The sequence below is a fragment of the Gigantopelta aegis genome, chromosome 14, assembly GCF_016097555.1.
Source record: "Gigantopelta aegis isolate Gae_Host chromosome 14, Gae_host_genome, whole genome shotgun sequence".
In the NCBI taxonomy this organism is placed as follows: domain Eukaryota; kingdom Metazoa; phylum Mollusca; class Gastropoda; order Neomphalida; family Peltospiridae; genus Gigantopelta; species Gigantopelta aegis.
Genome location: NC_054712.1, coordinates 28,384,515 through 28,409,869, shown reverse-complemented (window position 1 = coordinate 28,409,869; position 25,355 = coordinate 28,384,515). Strand labels below are relative to the sequence as shown.

General features: G+C 36.4%; 1 protein-coding gene across 1 annotated transcript in view; it reads right to left on the bottom strand.

Moving 5' to 3' along the window:
- Positions 1–25,355, bottom strand: part of LOC121388769 (hepatocyte nuclear factor 4-gamma-like) — a 107,393-nt gene extending 82,038 nt beyond the window's left edge. The window contains exon 1 of the mRNA XM_041520264.1: positions 25,207–25,355. Within this exon, the coding sequence (XP_041376198.1) occupies positions 25,207–25,231 (25 nt within the window). The 5' untranslated portion in view covers positions 25,232–25,355. The remainder of the gene's footprint in view (positions 1–25,206) is intronic.

Genomic DNA, 25,355 nt, shown 5'->3' with positions numbered 1-25,355 from the left:
AACTGGGATCCAAAACCAGTACCTACCAGCCTGTATAGACCGATGGCCTAACCACAATGCCACCGAGGCCGGTCTGTCGTCAATGAGATCAACTCACCAACAGATAATATATCAATTAATCTGCTTAGTCCCGATGTTTCTGGCGAGATCAACTCAAAGCATATTTTTGCAGCAATCATGTACATAACATGTATACCCAGTAGTTACCTACATCTGACTAAACATTAATTAGCATATATGAACCATTACAACTGAATCTTCCTTATCTGTGAATGGCGATTTCAAAGTCATAATGAAAGAACAATTCACTTAGTGGTATGCTGACAAATTTGCAGCGAAATTGAACAGTAAAAACAAAGAAATGGTTGCACATCATCTGCTACTGAGCTATGTTATCCAAAAAATAATGATAGACTGCACATCATCTGCTACTGACCTATGTTATCCAAAAAATAATGATAGACTGCACATCATCTGCTACTGAGCTATGTTATCCAAAAAATAATGATAGACTGCACATCATCTGCTACTGACCTATGTTATCCAAAAAATAATGATAGACTGCACATCATCTGCTACTGAGCTATGTTATCCAAAAAATAATGATAGACTGCACATCATCTCCTACTGAGCTGTTAATAAAAAATAATGATCAACTGGTGAAAACAGAGTAGATCAGAAAATTTCATCTGATGTCTAACACTACTACACTGTTAACCTTTATCCTGGACAGACAGCCAAGATATATACCATGGAGAGCATGCTTGAATCGTATCTGAATAGAGGCACCACAATTACAAGTGGAGAAATACTGATGTAGTGGTTAAGTCATCAGAATTAAGGCTGATAGGTGATGGGTTCACATCCAGATACAGGCTCGCACCCAGAGCAAGTTTAGTAGGTGTGAGGTCACTACACTGCCTTCTCTTTCACTAACCACTAACAACTAAACCCCTGTTCTGGACAGACAGCCCAGATAGATGAGGTATGTGCCCAGGACAGCGTGCATGAACTTTAATTGGATATAAGCACGAAAAAATAACCAAAAATGAATGAAAAACAGACTTGCCTCAGTTTTTGTAAATAATTTGTTAGTCTCAGTGTACTGGTGCTGATTTTCTATTATTTTAAAGTGTACTCTATTTTAAATACTGTTTTTAAAATTGATATTAATATGTCAATGTTAAGCAAATCTGTACCAATCTGCTATATGCAATATAAATGATTATCTAAATGTAATTGTAATAATTGTAGAAAGCAGAAGCAAGCAGTATTGACAAATAGAGAAGAAAGACAAAGGCCATGCAAAACAATAATCTGCTCTTACAAGGTAGAAAAGAAAAACAAATCAAAATATTTATACAGACTACCTAGCACCTTCAAACATTTTATTTTTTTCCCCCAGTTACCATTGGTATCTGAAATTTCAAATAACGATAAATCATTAAACCTTCACTGCACTAATATTCATTGATCACACTCAGTGAACCAAGTGTGTGTGTGTGTGTGGGGGGAGGGGGGGGGGGAATCCCCATCTCAACCGAAGTCTCATCACTGCAGGATTTCTGCCAGAGGGTAAAATGGATATGGTACCCAAATTTTTTTTAAGTTTAACCTTCAGACAAAATTAATGACTTATCATTACTGTATGATTTTCTTAACCCTAATCCTAAACTTAACCCATTTTCTTTTTGAGGGAGACTGGTTGCATTCAATTCCATAGCGCCATACCCAAAACTTTCTTTCTGGCAGAAACACTGCACTGGTACATCAAAGGTCATGGTGCGTACTATCTTGGCTATGGGGACAATTTGAATATATTCATAACTGAAAAGGGAAATCATTACTCTGATTCTCTAGTTACTTTTTAATGACTTTAAACATATTTTTATTTGGAACATAATGCAATAAACCTCATTAATGCAAAGTTGATGCCATTGTCACCACTGTTGCTGCTGTCACAAACACCATCACTGTCATCAAAAAGGTAATAACTATATTTTGCTTTTTTTCTTCATAAAAACAAGACTATAATAATCCTTTTTTTAATATCACCTCTTTTGCAGACATTATCAACACAAAGTACAATTAACGACAATAACATTTATACAGGAATAAACTATATATCTTAAAAAAAATAAAAAAGATAGTACAATGTACCAAAACACTAATTAGGAATCACACAATATGAATAGCTTATAAACACTAAAGGTATACAAAAATGTATAAAGACTGAGGCACACAAAACTTTATAACAACTGAGGCACCAAAATAATTTATAAAGACTGAGGCAAACCAAATGTTTATAAAGACTGAGGCATAAAGCATTTCCAACAGGCCTGTTAAAAATTGAGAATGATCATTTCATCCACATGTCACCCTCGAAAGTCAAACTTTGTGTAAGTCAGTTTTTGTGCGTATATAGAGAATAACTTGTTAATGACGTCGGATATCTGCTTTATCCTGTGAAAGTAACAATGGGAAATTCAGCGAGGCTCTGCCAAGCGGAATTTCTCATTCGGCCTGAACAGGATAAAGCAGATATCCCAGGTCATTAACTAGTAATTATCTTTATCCTGCAGACCATAAAAATTATGTGAAAAAGCTATTATTTCTGTTATTTCAGCCACATTGTATGATGACCTAGAGGTCAAATGAGCAATTTTGTAATGTAGCTATGCATGTGACGTCACATGAGTGACAAAATATGACTGTTTTATCCATCATCATATTCTGTCAATAGAAACAGTGGTTGCAGGATAAATTAAATTTAGTACATCATTTACACGGTCATGTTGAAAAAGAGAAAAAAAAGAGATGGGTTACGTAAATTTGAAATCGTCAGAGACCTGCAGTTCACATTACTAACTCATTGTGGAATAAACACATATCTGACCATCCACATGTCAGCTGTGTCTGTCTAACGTATAGTTACTCCACAACAGACCTAGATAGAAGCCAGAGGTACCCCTGTTTCAGCCAGTTCTTTTTAGGTCTACTTCACCATTAAGTATGATTGGGAGTTTTAATAAAATTATAATATTTTGGACCACGTTCTAAATAAGTTTTTTTTTAATTGTTGCAATTAGTCCCATTTTATTTTAGTTAGTCATACTCACACTGTACATTTTAACTACTTTAAAAACATTTCAGCCATTAAAAATAAATAATTTATTTAAAAAGAATTCCACAAAACTTTTCAGTGCACCATGAAGAACATCCATAGGTGCAACTGTAAACTTATAATCTGTGAGAAACTGATCTAAATGCGAAACTTGATACCACTGCTGCCACGATCAGGAGAGTAATACCTATATCTTGCCTTTTTACTACTATAAAGTGAGATAAAAAAAAATCATAATTCCACTTAGACTTAACAATGGCTCTTCACTGATTATTGGACTTTTAAATCTTTTAGAATCGGCTTCAAAACTGTATGTCAATTTTTTATTTTTTATAAGCAGACATGTTTTGATTGGAGTATTCTCCCTCCTCGTCCTTTCTGTATATTTCTCTCTCTTTCCTTCTCCCTCTCTGTCCCCTCTCACTCTCTCCCCCTCTAATTGCCTCAAACTCTCTCTCTCTCTCTCCATCCCTCACTCTCTCTCTCCAGTTTGTCTGTCTTTCTCCCACCTTCTCTCACTCTGAATCTGGATTTGTGTTTGTGTCTCTCTCTCTCTCTCTCTCTCTCTCTCTCTCTCTCTCTCTCTCTCTCTCTCTCTCTCTCTCTCTCTCTCTCTCTCTCTCTCTCTTTCCTTCTTAAACAGGTGTAACTATGTTGTGACTAAGACCTTTTACAGGTTACGGTGTCGTTAAAGCATAATCCCACTACAATGAAGATCTTGTCACACGCATTACCGACTTGCCATCTCTAGCGTAGAGTTTAGATTAGTCAAGGGCACTAGGCACAGTCTGTGACTACCATCTGATACGACATATATTAGCTAGGTAAGTGGATTGCCTCAACATATTTACACCCCATATAATGTGTTGATCAGAGCAGATCTAATGCAGTGGGTGTCATGTGGCAACAACAGGGATAAGTAACTGAAAGTATTGGCTCTTTATAGTCAATGCACTGACTTTTAGGGAACAAATGTAGCCTAATTTTTGAGTCGTGTCAACAATTTCCACTTTCACAGTAACCCATTCATAAAACTTAATTTTCTTGTTGAAATACACCGGTCCTAGTAGGCTGGTAGGTACTCGGTTCACCTCCCAGTACCGGCTCACACCCAAAACAAGTTTAATAACTCAATGCGAGGGTGTAAGACCACTACACCGCCTTCTCTCACTAACCACTAACAACCGACCTAGTGTCCTGGGCAGACAGTCGAGATAGATGAAGTGTGTCCCCAGGACAACATGCTTGAAACTTAATTGGATATAAGCACGGAAATAAGATATGAATGAATGAATGAATGAATGAATGAATGAATGAATGAAAAACTGGTTTTGTCAAATCTGGTCACATGAAATATATTGTTTTAATTATCACCTCCAACCAACACACAATTTTAAATGAATAGATGCCTCTGTTAGTTATCAGTTAAACAATTATAAATGTTTAAATATCAGGACTATCCAATAAGGGCTCATTCACACTGGATGTATTTTGTGGTGCTTGATGTGCGGCTACAAAAAAACTTAAAATACACCATTTCCAAAGAGAGCATTATCAATGCATGAAAGGAAGGTTTTATAAACGACACACTCAACACATTTTATTTACGCTTATATGGTATCGGACATATGGTTATGGACTACACACTTCATGGGCTACTCTTTTCGATTAGCAGCAATGGATCTTTTATAAGCACCATCCAAGACAGGATCGTACATACCACAGCTTTTGTTACACCAGTTGTGGAACACTGGCTGGAACGAGAAATAGCCCAATGGACCCACTGACGGGGATTGATCTTAGATCTATCACGCATCAGGCAAGCGCTTTACCACTAAGCTATGTCCCGCCCTCGCATTATCACTGGATGCATACATACAGTCCGGCTCATACTTTCAGTGGAAATTGTGTATTTTAAGTTTTGTAGCCACATCACACATGCTGCACTGAATTTAGTGTGAAATAAATATTTTGTATAATGATACCTCAGCACATTTTGATGTCATCTAGTAATCATCTGATTTGATTAATTATAATAGTGAACACCAGCCTTGGTGGTGTCGTGGTCAAGTCATCGGACATAAGGCTGGTAGGTATAGAGTTCACAGCCAGGTACTGGATCCCACCCACCCAGAGTGAGTTTTAAGGACTCAGTGGGTAGGTGTAAAACCACTACACCCTCTTCTTTCTAACTAACAACTAACCCACTGTTCTGAATAGAAAGTTCAGATAGCTGAGGTGTGTGCCCAGGACAGCATGCTTGAACCGTAATTGGATATAAGCATGAAAAATAAGTTGAAATAAATAATAATAATAGTGAATGAACATTTGCATTCCTATGCTAAATTAAGTCTCCTCATGAAGCGAAGAAATATGTGTGGTCAATTCTTAAATGAACTCTTTACTGTGTAATTTGGACAAATAATCCTAAAACCAGATTAAAGAGTATACATGTACATACAGATATGTAATCTCAATAATCCTATAATGCAGTTATTGTGGCTTGCCCAGGTCATTAGTTTCTACTAACAATAATCAGCATGTCCGACAACAGATTTAGAAATCTAGAAATATACTTGTGTCCTTGAAAACATATTGCACCTTATTATTCAATGCATGAAAATATTGTTCTTAATTATTTGCATACATGTACATGATTATGTTTTGTTTCATTTCTTAATCTAAAAACATTTTGATTAAAAAAAAAGGGGGTAAAAAAAACTATTTAGTAGTGGTGGTGGGCAGGCAAACTACAAATACAACATTCCTGTGCTCATACATATGCATCTTTTACAAGGTTCAGATTTCAGTAACGTTTGACCTTGTGTTGGTATTACCATGAAAGAAGGTTTGTTTCATTTAACAATACCACTAGAGCACAATGATTAATGAATCATCAGCAGGGCTTCTAGAATTTTTATAAAATCCACTAGCTATTGGATCAATAATTAATGTATTTTACTAGCCACAATTAAAAATCCACTAGCCCTACTTTACCTAAAAGTAAATACAATTTTACTAATAGTAATAATCAGATATGGCACCTAAACAGGGAGATCTAGCTTAAAAACACTAAGATTTGGGAGGTAGGAGTGGGAACAGGATATTCATATTTACAATATAGACTTAAATGCAACATTTGCCAACTTTTTTTTCACTACCCATCGGGCATGGTAATAGTAGTTATTTACTAGCCAAACGTTGAATATCACTAGCCACGGGAGTGGGGCTTCCATAATCTAGAAGCCCTGATCAGTTATTGGATGTCGAACATTTGGTAATTCTGACACATCGTCATCACAGGAAACCTGCTACATTTTTCTCATTACTAGCTACTGATCTTTTATGTGTATTTTCCCAAAAAAAACAGGACAGCACATACCATGGCCTTTGATACACCAGTCTTGGACCACTGGCTGGGATAGGAAGACATGGCCATGATAATTTCCAAACTGTCATTTTTACAAGCACAGGATCTGCAGGTTTTTTAATCACACATTATAGATTAAGTTTGGTTTGTTTAACGACACCACAAGAGCACATTGATTAATCAATCATTGGCTATTGGATGTCAAACACTTGGTAATTTGACATAGTCTTAGAGAGGAAATCTGCTACATTTTTCAATTAGTAGCAAGGGATCTTTTATATGCACCATCCCAGACTGGAGAGTACATACCATGGCTTTTGATATACCAGTCATGGTGCACTGGCTGGAATGAGAAATAACCAACAGGAAACCATCAAGTGAGCACTTTACCACTGGGCTACGTCCTGCCTCTATTACATATTAAAGTACACTTTGTAATTTTTTATTTTATAATGTGTGAGGCATGGACAGCCGTTGTGTAAGGGTGATCTCTTAGAAAATATTTCTGGCTAGCTCAAAGTATATCTTTCCTATTTCTGTCTTGAGTAAACACGGCTGATAAACGTCAGTAGGAGTGGAGGCACGGGGAATCACAACAGCCAATTCCTGTGTTACTGCTATACACAGGTGAACAGCTGACACACCTGCAACATGGAAACTATCGCAAACAAAACACTCATCTGGCTAAAACAGTTTACATAAAGCTGCAGTATCGCCAGTATTTTCTTATAACACAAAACAAAGGAAGGGAATATTAAAGTTTGTTGTACCGACACCACTAGAGAACACTGATTTAGAAGATAACCACATGGAGGGTTTTTTAGACTTGCGGGTGTTATTGTCTATTTGATCCCGCAAATGTACTTTTTGACCGAAGCCTGAGGTTAAAAATGAAACATTTGTGGGCATCAAATAGACAATAACACCTGCAAATCTAAAAACTCCATATGGTTATGTCCACTGTAAACTGAATCGTTTTTCAACGGAACTAACTGTATATTTGGTATTTCTTGAAAAACAATACCTGGCTACAATCTAACTGTAGAACCTTGAACCGTCAACTTAGCCTGTTCCAATTACTAATGACGTCACTTTCTAATGACGTCATTAGCTTTCCGGGTGTTATTTTCATTTGATCCCCAAAAAATAATGTACATTGTAATTAACCAATCACAATACAGAACACACTTGCCATCAGTTTACAATTATTAATCATCGGCTACTGGATGACAAATATTTGGTAATTTTGACATATAGTCTTACAGGAAAAACTTGTTACATTTTTCCATTAGTAGCAAGGGATCTTTTATATGCACCATCCCACAGACAGAATAGCACATAACAAGGCCTTTGACATACCAGTCATGGTGCACTGGCTGGAATGAGAAATAGCTCAATGGGCCCACCAACGGGGATCGATCCTAGACCGGCCATACGTTTTACCACTGGGCTATGTCCCTCCCCCACCCTCCACAAAGGAGTGGAATGTTTGTTTAATGATATATCACATTTTAAACTACTGGTACAGTCGTCTGATGTCGGATATATCACATTTTAAACTACTGGTACAGCCGTCTGATGTCGGATATATCACATTTTATACTACTGGTACAGGGGTCTGATGTCGGATATATCACATTTTAAACTACTGGTACAGGGGTCTGATGTCGGATATATCACATTTTAAACTACTGGTACAGCGGTCTGATGTCGGATATATCACATTTTAAACTACTGGTACAGCCGTCTGATGTCGGATATATCACATTTTAAACTACTGGTACAGCCGTCTGATGTCGGATATATCACATTTTAAACTACTGGTACAGCCGTCTGATGTCTAATATATCACATTTTAAACTACTAGTACAGCCGTCTGATGTCTAATATATCACATTTTAAACTACTGGTACAGCCATCTGATGTCTAATATATCACATTTTAAACTACTGGTACAGCCGTCTGATGTCGGATATATCACATTTTAAACTACTGGTACAGCCGTCTGATGTCGGATATATCACATTTTATACTACTGGTACAGCCGTCTGATGTCGGATATATCACATTTTAAACTACTGGTACAGCCGTCTGATGTCGGATATATCACATTTTAAACTACTGGTACAGCCGTCTGATGTCGGATATATCACATTTTAAACTACTGGTACAGCCGTCTGATGTCGGATATATCACATTTTAAACTACTGGTACAGCCGTCTGATGTCGGATATATCACATTTTAAACTACTGGTACAGCCGTCTGATGTTGGATATATCACATTTTAAACTACTAGTACAGCCGTCTGATGTCTAATATATCACATTTTAAACTACTGGTACAGCCTGATTGATGTCGGATATATCACATTTTAAACTACTGGTACAGCCGTCTGATGTCTAATATATCACATTTTAAACTACTGGTACAGCCGTCTGATGTCGGATATATCACATTTTAAACTACTGGTACAGCCGTCTGATGTCTAATATATCACATTTTAAACTACTGGTACAGCCGTCTGATGTCGGATATATCACATTTTAAACTACTGGTACAGCCGTCTGATGTCTAATATATCACATTTTAAACTACTGGTACAGCCGTCTGATGTCTAATATATCACATTTTAAACTACTAGTACAGCCGTCTGATATCTAATATATCACATTTTTTAAACTACTGGTACAGCCGTCTGATGTCTAATACAGGTGTAACTTTAGTAAAAGTTAAAGTCTGTTCTGTTTAACAACACCACTAGAGCACATTGATATATTAGTCCTTGGCTAATGGATGTCAAACATTTGGCAATTCTGACATATAGTCATGCTACATTTTTTCCATTAATAGCAAGGGATATTTTATATGTGCCATCCCATAGACAGAACAGCACATACCACAACCATTTTACACTACCACTACCAATACTGCTATCTGATGTCCAAAACTATGAAACTTCACTATTATAACCACTTGTGGGTTTTATTAAAAATAGTGTTAATAGTAGGGTGGTCTTAGTATTGGAATGCCAGTAATTAATATATTAATAATGATTACTGATTAGTAAATTTTGATCATGTGTTTAATCCTCTTCAATTTCCTTGATTCATAAAATTAATTGGTAATGATGGTATAGTGTTTTTTACGGACTCTGTCAAGCCTATTTCAAACTTGTTTTTGACCAGGACAGTGAGTTAGTTGTTAGTGGTTAGTAAGAGAGAAGAGGGTGTAGTGGTCTTACACCTACCCACTGAGTCATTAAAACTCGCTCTGGGTGGGAGCCGTTACCGGGCTGCAAACCCTGTACCTCCCAGCCTTATGTCCGATGACTTACGCACGACACCACCGAGGCCGGCTTTGAGTCTGTACACTACCCTTTCCTTAGTTTGTTTTGTTTAACAACATCACTAGAGCACACTTTTCTTCCCCATGCCCATCCAATGCCTATGAAAAAATTCTCACCTTTTTGAGTGAAGACTGAAATGAAGATGATAACCAACCTACATTATGCTTGGAGGTGGGGAATACACATGTATGTACCAGTCAGTGGAAAAATAACAGTAGGTTAATATTACATGGAAAACTTGCCAGTTGGTTGTTAATCAAAATACTGATGTTCTAGATGGTCATTTGTCACCACACACACACATGCAGATGAGTGATTTATTCAAGCTAACCTTGAAATAATTTATGACTACAGTTATAAATACAACAGTAATGGATGGCCAATATATTCAGACAGGAATGCATCTGGTCTGTCTATACATGTATATGTATGTGTCTGTCTATAGATGTATATGTATGTGTCTGTCTATAGATGTATATGTATGTGTCTGTCTATACATGTATATGTATGTGTCTGTCTATACATGTATATGTATGTCTATACATGTATGTGTATGTGTCTGTCTATACATGTATGTATATGTGTCTGGCTATACATGTATATGTATGTGTCTGGCTATACATGTATATGTATGTGTCTGTCTATACATGTATGTGTCTGTCTATACATGTATGTGTATGTGTCTGTCTATACATGTATGTGTATGTGTCTGTCTATACATGTATATGTATGTGTCTGTCTATAGATTTGTGGGTCTGTCTATAGATGTATGTGTCTGTCTATAGATGTATGAGTCTGTCAATAGATGTATGTGTCTGTAGATGTATGTGTCTGTATATGTATGTCTGTCTATATATATATATATATATATGTGTGTGTATGTGTATAGATATATGTCTGTCTGTCTGTCTATATATGTATGTGTCTGTCTATCTATATATGTATGTGTCTGTGTCTATAGATGTATGTGTCTGTCAGGAAAGTGATGTTTCTTTAACACCAATGATTCCAGTATTAAATATCTACCCGTTTGTAACTGCAACAACGTATAACAGAAACCTGCTGCTGCTGCTGCTGCGTTATAGCTATAAACTAAAGAGTTTGTTTTGTTTAACGATACCACTAGAGCACATTGCATGTCAAACATTTGGTAATTCTGACATACAGTCTCAGAGAGAAAACCTGCAAAAAAATTTCATTAGTTGCAAGGGATCTTTTATATGAACCATCCATCAGACAGGATAGCACATACCACAGCCAGTCATAGTGCACTGACTGTAACAAGAAATAGCCTTGGGGCATCGATTTTAGATCAAGAGTGCATCAGTAAAGAGCTATACCACTGGGCTACATTCGGTCCTTCTTTAAGCACAATGACACCAGTATTAAATATCTACCACTTCGTAACTGCAACACCTGGTCTTCACAAAAGAAACCTGCTGCTACCATATGACTATAAACTATATTATTAACTACTCTTTTATATAAAAGTTTGTTTTGTTTAACAACACCACAAGAGCACATTGATTTATTAATCATTGGCTATTGGGTATCAAACATTTGGTAATTTTGACATGTAGTCTTAGAGAAGAAACCTGCAACATTTTTTCATTAGTAGCAAGGGATTTTTTTATATGAACCATCTCACAGACAGGATAGCACATACCAAAGCCTTTGATATCAATAAGTAGGTTCATTGTGTATCAACTGATTTAACTCTATATTTGATATTCCGTACTTGTCTATACAGGACAAGACATATTCCTAGCAAATTGGTCAGTTACAGTTTTTATCATTATTTTCTTCATTTAATTTCATTATTATTATTATTATTATTACTTTTCTTTCTTTTTTTATTAAATTACATGTACAAATGAAGGAAAAAAAAAAAAAAACCCACAACACTACCATGTTTGCTTACTAATCCAGTTAAAATGATTGTACAACTTATTAAAACAATTTTTTTAAAATGTTTTTCTACTTAAAAATGACCAAAAGATCAACTCTAAAATGATGGCTAAAATCGGCAAACCGAGACATTTTGAAGTTATGGCCCCCATTATACATGTAGCTGTAGGGTGTCCATTAACCTGCCTTCCCAGCTAGTAGTTTATTAGTCTGTCTTTGTTACTGGACTCGAGATAAGAGTTTAGTTACCATACCATACATGTAAGTATCACACCTTCTGTAGGGAACAATGAGATTAATCCATACAACCCAAACAGGGCCTCCCAACTGACATTTTGCTGCTGACAGATTTGTTAGTGTTAACATAACTGGTCAGTAATAGTCAGTACATGTACTAACTTAATATACATGTGTTGATAGGAAAATACTACAGTTATCTCTTTGTGACAAGCATTGGGGGCAGAACGTAGCCCAGTGGTTAAGCGCTCGCTCAATGCACGGTCGGTATGCCCATTGGACTATTTCTCGTTCCAGCCAGTACACCACAACTGGTACATCAAAAGCTGTGGTATGTGCTATCCTGTCTATGGGATGGTGCATATAAAAGATCCCTTACTGCTAATCGAAAAGAGTAGCCCAAGAAGTGGCGACAGTGGGTTTCCTCCCTCAATATATGTGTGGTCCTTAACCATATAACTTTAAATAAAATGTGTTGAGTGCATCGTTAAATAAACCATTTCCTTTAAACATTCTTCGAGATACCTATTGGAATGCATAGGCATCAGAAGATGTTAGAAACTGGGGGGAGGAGGGGGGGGGCCAGTTTTTAAATATAAAGTCATATACATGTATACACACACAGTCAGACAGACATGTACACATAATTTAGAATGTTTATAATCAGCTCTGGTCATATTAACCAACAATTTCTACAAACATGGAATTTGTTTTAGATACATTCTTGTGAACTGTCAAAAATAAAAATATACATATAATAAATCATTTATATTTAGTTTGCGGTCCAACTTGATTTGTTTGATGATTTTCTAGTTTAGTTCCAGTTTTGGGGGATTCCACTGTTTACACTAAAAGACAGCACATTTATATTTTGATATTCTTGACAGAATTATCCATGTTGTGAAACAATTAATATTAACATTACACTGCAGGCAAAGGGTGCAACATAAAAATGATAGCATCTTCAGTATTCCTAAGTAAACTAACATACATTATATAGAGGTCGTCTTCCCAAAAAATAAATAGATTTTTAATACCAACCAACGATTTTCTGCAACATGACACAATACACATTCATCTAATATCGCTATGTATTTCAAGACAAAATAAATGGCAATACCCATCCTTAATACCAACATTAGGTGACAGTTGGCCTCAGACCAAATGTTATATCAACGAAGTGACAAGAAATGATTAAATAGTGGTAGACTCAACTAATATGCACAGGTCAGGCCTACTGCCAGTGACCATCATCAGGGTGAGAGTCATATTGCAAGTCACCTTGATGTTGTTGTTTAAATACTTGTAAATCTGTTCTGTATTTGTCAAAACAATACATTTGTAACATGTATGACAAAATTATTGGATCTGTTACGTTCTTCAAACAGGAAGGAAATGTTTTATTTAACGACACACTCAACACATTTTATTTACTGTTATATGGCATCAGATATTTGGTTAAGGAACACACAGATATAAAGAGAGGAAACCCACTGTCACCACTTCATGGGCTACTCTTTTTGATTAGCAGCAAGGGATCTTTTGTATGCACCATCCCACAGACAGGATAGTACATTCCACAGTCTTTGTTTACACCAGTCATGGAGCACTAGCTAGAACGAGAAATAGCCCAATGGGGCCACCGACAGGGATCGATCCTAAACAGACCGCTCATCAAGCGAGCAGTTTACCACTAGGCAACGTCCCACACCTTCAAACAAGTAACAGTATAAATGCCTTGGAAATTTGGAACATGAAAGAAAAAAAAACATTGTTAAAGTTTGTTTTGTTACACAACACCACTAGAATACATTGATTTATTAATCATCGGCTATTGGATGTCAAATAGTTGGTAATTTTGACATATAGTCTTAGAAAGGAAACCTGCTACATTTTTCATTAGTAACATGGGACCGTTTATATGCACCATCCCACAGACAGGATAGCGCATACTACGGCCTTTGATATACCGGTACCAGTCGTGATGCACTGGCTGGAACAAAAAATAGCCCAATGGGTCCAACAGGGATATGATCCTATAGAGATGCAATCAGGTTATGTCTTGCTCCTAAACATACTTAATAAGTCTAATACATAAGGTCTACTTTATGATAAAAATTACTTCCCACCCACACCACACCCACACCCCACCACACCCACACCCCCTAGGTCCATGTTGGTTACAGCCAGCAGTTCTAATGTAACAAATTGATCACACTCAATCAAGTGTCAGCTACTGGCTTAGTTTCTCCAAATTCTATTTGGCATGGGCTATCACTGCCCATCAGCTAGGCTCTCGTAAACAACTGTAACAGTTTCATATTTATCAAAACCTAAATTACAATGAAGCAGCAGGGTTGAAGTTGTTGAAGCATGTTTTATTCATCTCCAGGCACACACCTATCTCCAGGCACACACCTATCTCCAGGCACACACCTATCTCCAGGCATACACCTATCTCCATATCTAAATAAGTCATATGTGACACACCCAACTGGACAAAGTTTAAAATGTGCTGGGGTGTCATTAAACAAACGTTCCTTTCTACAAGGCTAAGTGTCACAATTACTGTATGTCAGACATCTAATAGTCTGACTGTCAAAAATAATGATGCACTATAAAAATCCATAGCAGATTGTCACAGACAATGTTAACTGTGATTGTTCCCGTAGTTTAGATGATGGCATCATTGTAAATAAGCTGAGGTTTGGGCTGTTTTCATATACACTAACAGAAACAAGCATTCTGAGAGTACTGCTAAGGCAGTACATGACACTTAGCTACAATATATCCTAAGCTAAAACTTGTGTCATAACTGTGAAAAATGGGTAAATCGCCATGAAAGTTAAACTTTATCTGTAATAGTACATAATAAAGTTATACACATAATTTCAGCTCAATATCTTAAGGTATTACTGGGGAAAAAAAGAGTCAGGAAAACAGATTTTCTTATCTCCTAATTTCAAGGGCCATAACTCTGTCAAAAGTGGGTAAATTGCCATGAAAGTTACATGTGATCTGTGACAGTACATGGTAAAGCGATGCACAAAATTTCACCTCAATATCTTGAGATATTGTGAAACAAAATCTGGAAAACTATATGTGGGACAGACGAACGGACAGACGGAAATGAAACCTATAGTCCCCTCCAGTCAAACTTGATCTGCAACAGTACTTGATAAGGCTATATTCAAAATTTCACCTCAGTAACTTGAGGCATTGTGAAAGAAAGGTCCAGAAAACTATATGTGGGGCAGACGGACAGACAGACGGACGGAGACAAAACCTATAGTCACCTCAAATTGCATCAGTAGAAGATTAATAACACTGAACATATAGTAAAGACTAAATTAGTGATTTGTAGAATGAATCTCACTACACTCAGACGCATGGTGCTAATAATTCAAATCCCTCTTGACTTCATATATTTCTAACTGACTTCATAATCGAAAGTTGATCAGTTGTAGCAAACTGATTCTAACCGATAATGTAATTGGCTGGGGTGGCATTACCTTCATTCAGAAAATGAAACACAGCTGGCACCAAGGCTTAACATAAAATAATCTTTTGTTCCCTGTCACCCAACTAAATCTAATGTTAACTTGCCATGTTGAAATCTTGTTTTAAACGATTACCAAGAAGATGATACAAACAATCACTTGGGTGCTATGTAATCGATTTATCATATATAATAATTTTCCAAACTAATATAAGACTATCAAATGCAGTCAATGTGGGATAGTTAAAGTACACCCGAGGAGGTGAATATAAGACTATCAAATGCAGTCATGTGGGATAGTTAAAGTACACTCGAGGAGGTGAATATAAGACTATCAAATGCAGTCAATGTGGGATAGTTAAAGTACACCCGAGGAGGTGTATATAAGACTATCAAATGCAGTCATGTGGGATAGTTAAAGTACACCCGAGGAGGTGAATATAAGACTATCAAATGCAGTCATGTGGGATAGTTAAAGTACACCCGAGGAGGTGAATATAAGACTATCAAATGCAGTCAATGTGGGATAGTTAAAGTACATCCGAGGAGGTGAATATAAGACTATCAAATGCAGTCAATGTGGGATAGTTAAAGTACACCCGAGGAGGTGAATATAAGACTATCAAATGCAGTCAATGTGGGATAGTTAAAGTACACCCGAGGAGGTGAATATAAGACTATCAAATGCAGTCAATGTGGGATAGTTAAAGTACACCCGAGGAGGTGAATATAAGACTATCAAATGCAGTCAATGTGGGATAGTTAAAGTACACCCGAGGAGGTGAATATAAGACTATCAAATGCAGTCATGTGGGATAGTTAAAGTACACCCGAGGAGGTGAATATTTTAACCACGTTGGATGCACTTTTTGTACCCACATGGCTGCATATGATGGAAAAAAATTCACTCATCCATTCGGTAAACAAACTATTATTTTACACAAGCAAACAAAGATGACTGAAACAGTAACTTCTTTATTTTACTTTTTTATCATAAATATTGTATTTGCCATGTTTGTTTCATATTATGTTAAATAAAATTTAACACTACAAATTAACAAGACAGCTTGTAAAACACTTGCCTAATGACTCACATTAGAAGTTAAAGTGTGTTTTGTTTAACGACACCATTAGAGCACACTGATTAATTAATCATTGGCTGGAATGAGAGAAAACAACCAATCAACTGAATGGATATACCGAGGTGGTTCGATCAAGTGACGCAAGCACCTTAGACAAACACTCAACCGAGTGAGTTAAATCCTGCCACAAACTCACATTACCATCTCTCATTAATATGACATGGTCAGATGATAAAGCATCAACATGTGATATCCCATAAAAGATATAAATTTCTTTCATAACTTTCTTTAATGAGATAGCTGTGTCCCATATACCTGAGGATGAGAAAGAAAAACATTTCCCACCTATCTACCTTTTTTCCCAGCATGCATTAGGAAACAAGTTCATTTTTGTAATCGGCCTAAGTAAAGAATACATTTTTAAGGGACTGACTGGGTCATTGTAAATCTTGTGAGAAAATCTCAACAAACATAGAGTTAGATAAGCAGATATTGGGTCAGACTGACCGTGACCTACAAAAGATCGAGTGACATACCATCACTATCAAGTGTTATTTGTCCAGCATATGTACATAGGACTTCAGAAGTAGTAGTTTTCAGTGACTCAGCATTCTGTTAACAGTTTTTTCAACTGGCACGGGTGTAGGAAGGTGCCAAAAAGTGGGGATTGGCGCACACACACACACGCATTATAAATACATGTATAAATATTTAAAAAAACATTGCTGCTGCTACAAAGCGGGGGAACGCATGCCCCCTTGCCCCCCTTCACTTCATACGCTCGTGAATGGTACTGGTGGCACATAGCTATAAGTTTTTAGAAAAAGTTAAAGTTTGTTTTGTTTAATGACACAACTAGATTTATTAATCATTGGCTACTGGAAGTCAAACATTTTGTAATTTTAAAGAGAAAATTTGCTACATTTTTTCATTAGTAACAAGGGATCTTTTATATGCACAATTGTACAGACAGAATAGCACATACCTCAGCCTTTGATATACACGGCATTTTTTTGAAATTCTGTCCTTTATTTACTTTACTTTTTTCAACTTAAGATCGCCCATTATGGACTTGATACATGTATGTTTTATATAGAAATCATAAACAAAAATCTTTTGCAGAAAATTACTAAATTGGATTTATCGGTTTATCGCCTGAACTCTTCACACTCACACACACACACACACACACACACACACACAGACAGACAGACAGACAGACATACATATATATATAAAAGTAAAAAGTATAGGTTTGTCACACCTCAACTAAATCAACAGGTTGGTAACTATTACCTGTGTCTTGCATCCAAACATCTGAACCAAGAAGCATACTGTTAACCCATTAACAGCCAATCCTGTTTTACAGGTGCTTGCCATTCCAGATCTCCTTAAGCATTAAAACATACCAATCAGGCCAATACAAAAACATATTGGGTTTCTCACATAAACCACTGTACTGTTTGTGTGTCAGTTACGCAACATTAAAATCAAGCAAATTGCCAATTGGTCATGTATTGAACTGTTATGTTCTAAAATTCAGGGTTTCTGCCAGAGGGTATGGAGGGTAAAATTACTTCCCTAAAATCTTGATAATTAATGGATTTATATTTTTATAATTTTCAGATAAATGATATTAAGAAAACTGTGGCTTAAGATTTGTCAAAGTGCATGGAATGCAGTGATTAATTTTAAAACATTCCAAACCCATAACCATTTAGTAGGGGCATCTATTGTCCGTTTCTGCCAGAGGGTACAGAGGGTAAAATTACTCACCCTAAAAACTTGATAACTAATGAAGTTATATTTTTATAATTTTCAGATAAATGATAGTAAGAGAACTGTGGTTTTAAAATGTGTCACATTAAGTGCATGGAATGCAGTGATCAATTTTAAAACATTTTAACCCATAACCATTTAGTAGGGGCACCAGCTAGGGTTTGTTTTATTATGTACCCTCAAAGTATTTTCTGGCCAAACGACGATATAGTATTATTATTATTTGCACAAAAATACAGATATATTACACAAGGTATCTTCTAAGGAGGTATGAATGATAAAAGTTAATACACTACAATCATGAAAATTGATGGACTTATTTTTATTAATTTTTGGATAAATGATAGTAAGAAAACTACTGTTTAAAATTTGTCAAATTAAGTGCAATGGAATGCAGTGACAAATTTCAAAACATTTCAAATCCATAACCATTTAGTATGGGCCCATACGCAGAATACGGAGGGTAAAATTACTTACCCTACAATCTTTATAAGAGAACTGTGGTTTTAAAATGTGTCAAAGTGCATGGAATGCAGTGATCAGTTTCAAAACATTTTAAACCCATATCCATTTAGTAGAGGCACCTATAGTTTGTTTTTATTATGTACGATTAAATTATTTTCTGGCACAAAACAGAAATTAAAAATAGCAAACAGTTCTAGAGTTAAAAGTTAAAAGTCTGTTTTGTTTAACGACACTACTAGAACACACTGATTTATTGATTATTGGCTATTGGATGTCAAACATTTCGTAATATTGACATATAGGGCTGAATTTATGAAGCCTGCCATTCTGCGGTGTTTAAGCATGGTAAATACATGTAGTTACATGTGTGTAAGTCATTAAGCCTGGTAAATACAAGTAGGTACATGTGTGTAAGTCATTAAGCCTGGTAAATACATGTAGGTACATGTGTGTTAAGTCATTAAGCCTGGTAAATACAAGTAGGTACATGTGTGTAAGTCATTTAGCCTGGTAAATACGTGTAGGTACATGTGTGTAAGTCATTAAGCCTGGTAAATACAAGTAGGTACATGTGTGTAAGTCATTAAGCCTGGTAAATACGTGTAGGTACATGTGTGCAAGTCATTAAGCCTGGTAAATACATGTAGGTACATGTGTGCAAGTCATTAAGCCTGGTAAATACAAGTAGATACATGTGTGTAAGTCATTAAGCCTGGTAAATACAAGTAGGTACATGTGTGTAAGTCATTAAGCCTGGTAAATACATGTAGTTACATGTGTGTAAGTCATTAAGCCTGGTAAATACATGTAGTTACATGTGTGTAAGTCATTAAGCCTGGTAAATACAAGTAGGTACATGTGTGTAAGTCTTTAAGCCTGGTAAATACAAGTAGGTACATGTGTGTAAGTCATTAAGCCTGGTAAATACATGTAGTTACATGTGTGTAAGTCATTAAGCCTGGTAAATACATGTAGTTACATGTGTGTAAGTCATTAAGCCTGGTAAATACAAGTAGTTACATTTGTGTAAGTCATAAATAAATAGGCTTGGTAAATTCAGCCCACTCTTTGAGATGAAACCTGCTACATTTTTCCATGATAAGCAAGGGATCTTTTATATGCACCATCCCACAGACAGGACAGCACATACCACAGCCTTAGTTATGGTGCACTGGCTGGAACGAGAAATAGCTCAATGGGTCCACAAATGGGGACTGATCATAGTTCTCGAGAGTAGAACACTTGATATGCAGTACATCAGTAGTTAAACATACAAATCGTATCTTATTGAAAATCAGTTAATCTAAAATCCATTTGGAACAACAGCATAGTACAGTATCATTGTACTAACGTGTTGGAATTAGGTATCTCACCACGTACCGGTTATCCAAAATAATTCATGTAACCAAATAAGTGGTTACTGGAACCTGGAAAAAATCATGTGAATCATCTTCTGGTTATGCAGTGACAGTTCCATGGAAGGGGTGTTAAGGGATTTAAATACCCTCTCCATTTAGCCACCAAAGTTTGCTTTGTTTAACGACACCACTAGAGCAGATTGATTTATTAATCATCGGCTATTGGATGTCAAACATTTGGTAACAGACCTCTCTCGCATTCCACTGCGCATGTGCACATAGCGGGGCTACTTGTGGACGCTAACCATGAACTCACGCATGATCTCCTAAAAATAGCCCTGTTTACAAATTGGGAGGCACTGACAATGGGAGGCCATACAATAGGAATGTGAATTAGCTCTATTATTAATTATTCTATCAATAGGAACCCAAAACTTCTGTAAATATCCAACAAATACTTATTGGAGATGTTTGTGTCTTATTGTTTATCACGAAATAAAAAATATTTTGTTGCTAATGCCCGAGAAATACATATCGGATATGGGCTGAAATAATAATGTGTGTGCGTGTGCGCGTGTGTATGTATGTATATATGTATGCAGATATTTATCGTATTTAACATAATTTAAATATTTATAAAGCATTATACGCATAACTACATTCTGGATTTTTGTCGGGATTTCTTTTTAGCCAATTATTTAAAATTTTGTTTAGTATTTGGAAGAAAAATGAAAGGAAGCGTATGGATTTGAGCTACTATAAAACATTGGAATCAGAATCAAATATTTTTTAATTCTGACTCATACTCATCAGAGGAAACCCGCTATATTTAAACCTAAAAAATGTAATGCTTTTTGCAGGTTGCTATTTCGAGCCATGTTCCGTCATCTCTGGTACAGAATAAAAAATCAATACTACATGTTCTGAAGCAACGAACTGGCAACATACTTTGTAGATTCAATAAACAACCAACATTCATGTTTACACTGTAAAATACTTACCATTACATTTTAACAGCTCCGTCACAGAGGGGAACAACATAGAAATATAAAACTTCATGTTACCTTGGAAATCCTCCTTTCGTAGAACACAAGTAAAACAATATGGTTTTCAAGCTAAAAAACTATAAGGGTGAAATTACACTAAAATGCCTCAAAATTAGTTTCTAAAATACATCCTCTACTACATATAGAAATGACCAAAATACAGCAGTGGTATAAATATTGGAATCTCTGCATACTACATGATTATTGTTTTGTTGGGTGGGGTTATTTTTTCAAATCCAATGTCCGTATGTATAATTTAGTAAGATAAAAACTTAAACATTTTAAAACCCTGCTAAGATAATGAAGAATTTTATTTTAATATCAATGATGGAATCTGCATATAAAATGTCCTCCTGAGTTGCTATTCACATACACAGGTATATACAAATTAAACATCTTTAAAATATCTGGATAAAAAAATTAAAATATCTGGACAAAAGCTTTCAAAGCCATTTTGAATAGCCATATAGCGAAACAAAAAACTCCCAAAAGATTAAAGACACATGAACAAAAACCAGATGTATGGTGAGATTTTAGACAACCACATTGTATTCTCCGATTACAAGATATTTCCAAATACCATGTGTGAAAATAGTTTATCATGTGTATTTAACGGTAATGGGTAATGCAAATTAGTGGGCCAGATGGTAATGCTAAACTAATAAAAATAACAATAAATATCATTCACAATACAATACAAACAAACTTAATCAAATGTGATGATACATTTTATGGACAGTAACAGTAGACAAAGCACATTAAAATAATTGCATACATGTATATATGATAGTACTCAGTAACAGCAGTCAACATGGTTCCAAGAGCAGGACGTAGTCCAGTGGTATAGCACTTGCTTGAATTGCATACATGTATATATGATAGTACTCAGTAACAGCAGTCAACATGGTTCCAAGAGCAGGATGTAGTCCAGTGGTATAGCACTTGCTTGAAGTGCAATCGGTTTAGGATCGATCCCCGTCGCCAGGCTCATTGGGGTGTTTTTCATTCTAGCCAGTGCATCATGACTGGTATATCAAAGGCTGTGGTGTGTGCTATCCTGTCTGTGGGATGGTAAATATAAATGATCTCTTGCTACTAATGAAAAAATGTAGCAGGTTTCCTCTCACAGACTTCTGGCTCAGATACTGTGTAGAATTGGGTGGTAACACTTATTCAGTGATTCATGTTCAAAGTATGTTTTGTTTAATGACACAACTAAGGCACAATGATTAATTAATAATCAACTATTGCATGTCAAACATTTCGTAATTCTGACACATAGTCATCAGAGGAAACCTGAACATTAAATTTTTTCTAATGCAGCAAGGGATCTTTTATATGCACTTTCCTACAGAGAGCCATTGACCAGTTGTGATGCACCAGTTGGAACAAGAAAAATCCCCATCAGTTGAATAGATCCACCGACGTGGCTCGATCCTGTGATGCAAGCACCTCAAGTGAGCATTCAAATGACTGAGGTAAATCCCATCCCTGTGATTGATGTTTTTATGTACATTAAAAAACATTGGAATAACTGAATGTCTTACTGGCCACTAATCACAACTGAAATACATAATACCCTGCACAAATCACTGAGTTTTCCTCATAGTTATTGAGTCAATATAATCAGAAAAAAGGAATGTTTGTTTAAAGGTATATTGTCACAGACCATTGACCTATTTAATGGTCTAACAAAGTATTACCTGAACAAAAATAATTTGATTTGTCCCTAAATGTACTTTATTCAACCCTCTTCATAACCACCATACTCCATTTATTATGAGATTTTGTAAAACTAATTGAATTATAGCAATGGTCCATAATTCAAAAACTAAAATTGCCGAGAGGGATGACATGGATTTCACTCCATCATGGTTCAGTTAGGGTGATGCGATAGCTAGATTTGGTTTCCAACAATTAATGTAATTTTTATTTATTATCCATCTGTAGACAAATAAGGTCCTTAAATCCATGACAGTATGCCTTTAACAAGACATGAGCAAATTTTAAACTTCTTTTAACATTAATTAATGGTTACATTGACATTTGATCAAGAAAGACAGAAAAAGGTCACGTTCAGCACAAAGAGTATTTTTGCTGAGAAATGAAATAGTAGCATGTTTTTCCATAAACAGGACAGTACATACCATGCCATTTGATATACCAGTCGTGGAGCACTATATGGGATAGTGGAAGGGACCCAAGTCCATCAAAGTTTGTTTTGTTTAATGACACCACATTGATTTTTTATTAATCCAGAGCTCGAACTTAACGATGCCACTGACAGTAATTGCCATCGTTGATATATAAATTGCCATAGGCCAGAAGCATCACCTACAGCACAAAAGTGCCATTGTAAAGCTCCTCAATAATGGCAAAATGTTTACATCTGATGTACATTATCTACCAGTATATAACATTAACCCATTTTCTTTCTTGGGGAGGCATCCCATACCCGCTGTTGACTGTGGTTGCATTCAATTCCATAGCGCTATACCTATGGGCCCACCGATAGGGGATCGATCCGAAATCAACCACGCATCAAGCGAACACTTTACCACCGGGCTAGGCCTCCCTCTCCGCCCCCCCCCCCCCCAAGTCCATCAAGAACATTGATCCTATGACCCACTGCCAACTGCTACAAGTATTGGTTATATAGCTAATTGTTGTATTGCTTTAACAGGTGATTTTGACATTGTGATTGATACATGCTTCTGATACAGTCACTGTCAACTCACCGGCCTTAGTGGTGTCGTGGTTAGGCCATCAGTCTATAGGCTGGTAGGTACTGGCTTCGGATCCCAGTCGAGGCATGGGATTTTTAATCCAGATACTGACTCCAAAACCTGAGCGAGTGCTCCGCAAGGCTCAATGGGTAGGTGTTAACCACTTGCACCGACCAGTGATCCATAACTGGTTCAACAAAGGCCATGGTTTGTGCTATCCTGCCTGTGGGAAGCACCAATAAAAGATCCCATGCTGCTAATCGGAAAGAGTAGCCCATGTAGTGGCGACAGTGGGTTTCCTCTCAAAATCTGTGTGGTCCGTAACCATATGTCTGACGCCATATAACCATAAATAAAATGTGTTGAGTGCATCGTTAAATAAAACATTTCTTTCTTTCTTTCACTGTCAACTCTGGCACTTGTTGCATTATGTAACCTAGTGGGGAGACGTACAAGTCAGAGGCATTATTAGGAAGAAATTGGATAGTTTTATATATGGCAACACTGAATATCAATACACATCCACAGTAGCTTGAATTTCTTTTATGCTTAGAAAATAAGGATTTCCTGGGAGAATTGTCTTTTCAGGCAGGATTTTGGGAGACTTGATCAAATACCGGGAGTCTCCTGCATAATTTGGGAGGGTTGACAGGCAAGCTCTCTACCACTGAGCTTATTTTGAGACTGTCAATGTAGTTCATGACTAGAGCCAACATCTCATTGTTTGTAAACGGGGGGATGGGGCAGTGGACATGGCAAGAGGTGTTTGAACAGTCTTTAAAAAAAAATGTTTAAATTTTATGTCAATGAAACAGGGGTGTGTGCACCTCGGTACCCCCACTCCAGATCTGCACCTTTACACTACTACTGAAAAACAGTAAGAGGTCATTTATGTATTCATCTATATAAATAAAACAAATTTTAACTACTAAATCTAAACATAAACATATTGTTATCCATCATATATTGTAACATCATGTTACCCAAACTGGGCCTCTTTCTAAATCCGGAAGCCATGATGGTATTTGTTGGACAACAACATGTTCATGACATTGAGTCATTGTCATAGAGCAATAACAGTGGATACACGACTAACCGCTGCGTCACATGTTTATTATGACACGCATCAGTGAAAAAATATGCATGATTGTACTACCCGTGACTGTTAATACGCATGGACTCTGATTCTGGTCGGGGGAAAAAAAAAGAGAGATGTTTTTCCTTGGACTACCGACCGCGACTGAACATTTCAGAGTTCATCTTACCTTCACCCGTTGAACTTTCACTCATTTTGTGGCAAAGGTTTAGACTTTGGTCATCTGTCCCACAAACCTTTGGACTTTTTCCCTGTCAGATTCCAAAGTTCACGCAACAACAAAAAAGTTATTATCAGAAAGGATAAAGCTCTCAAAAA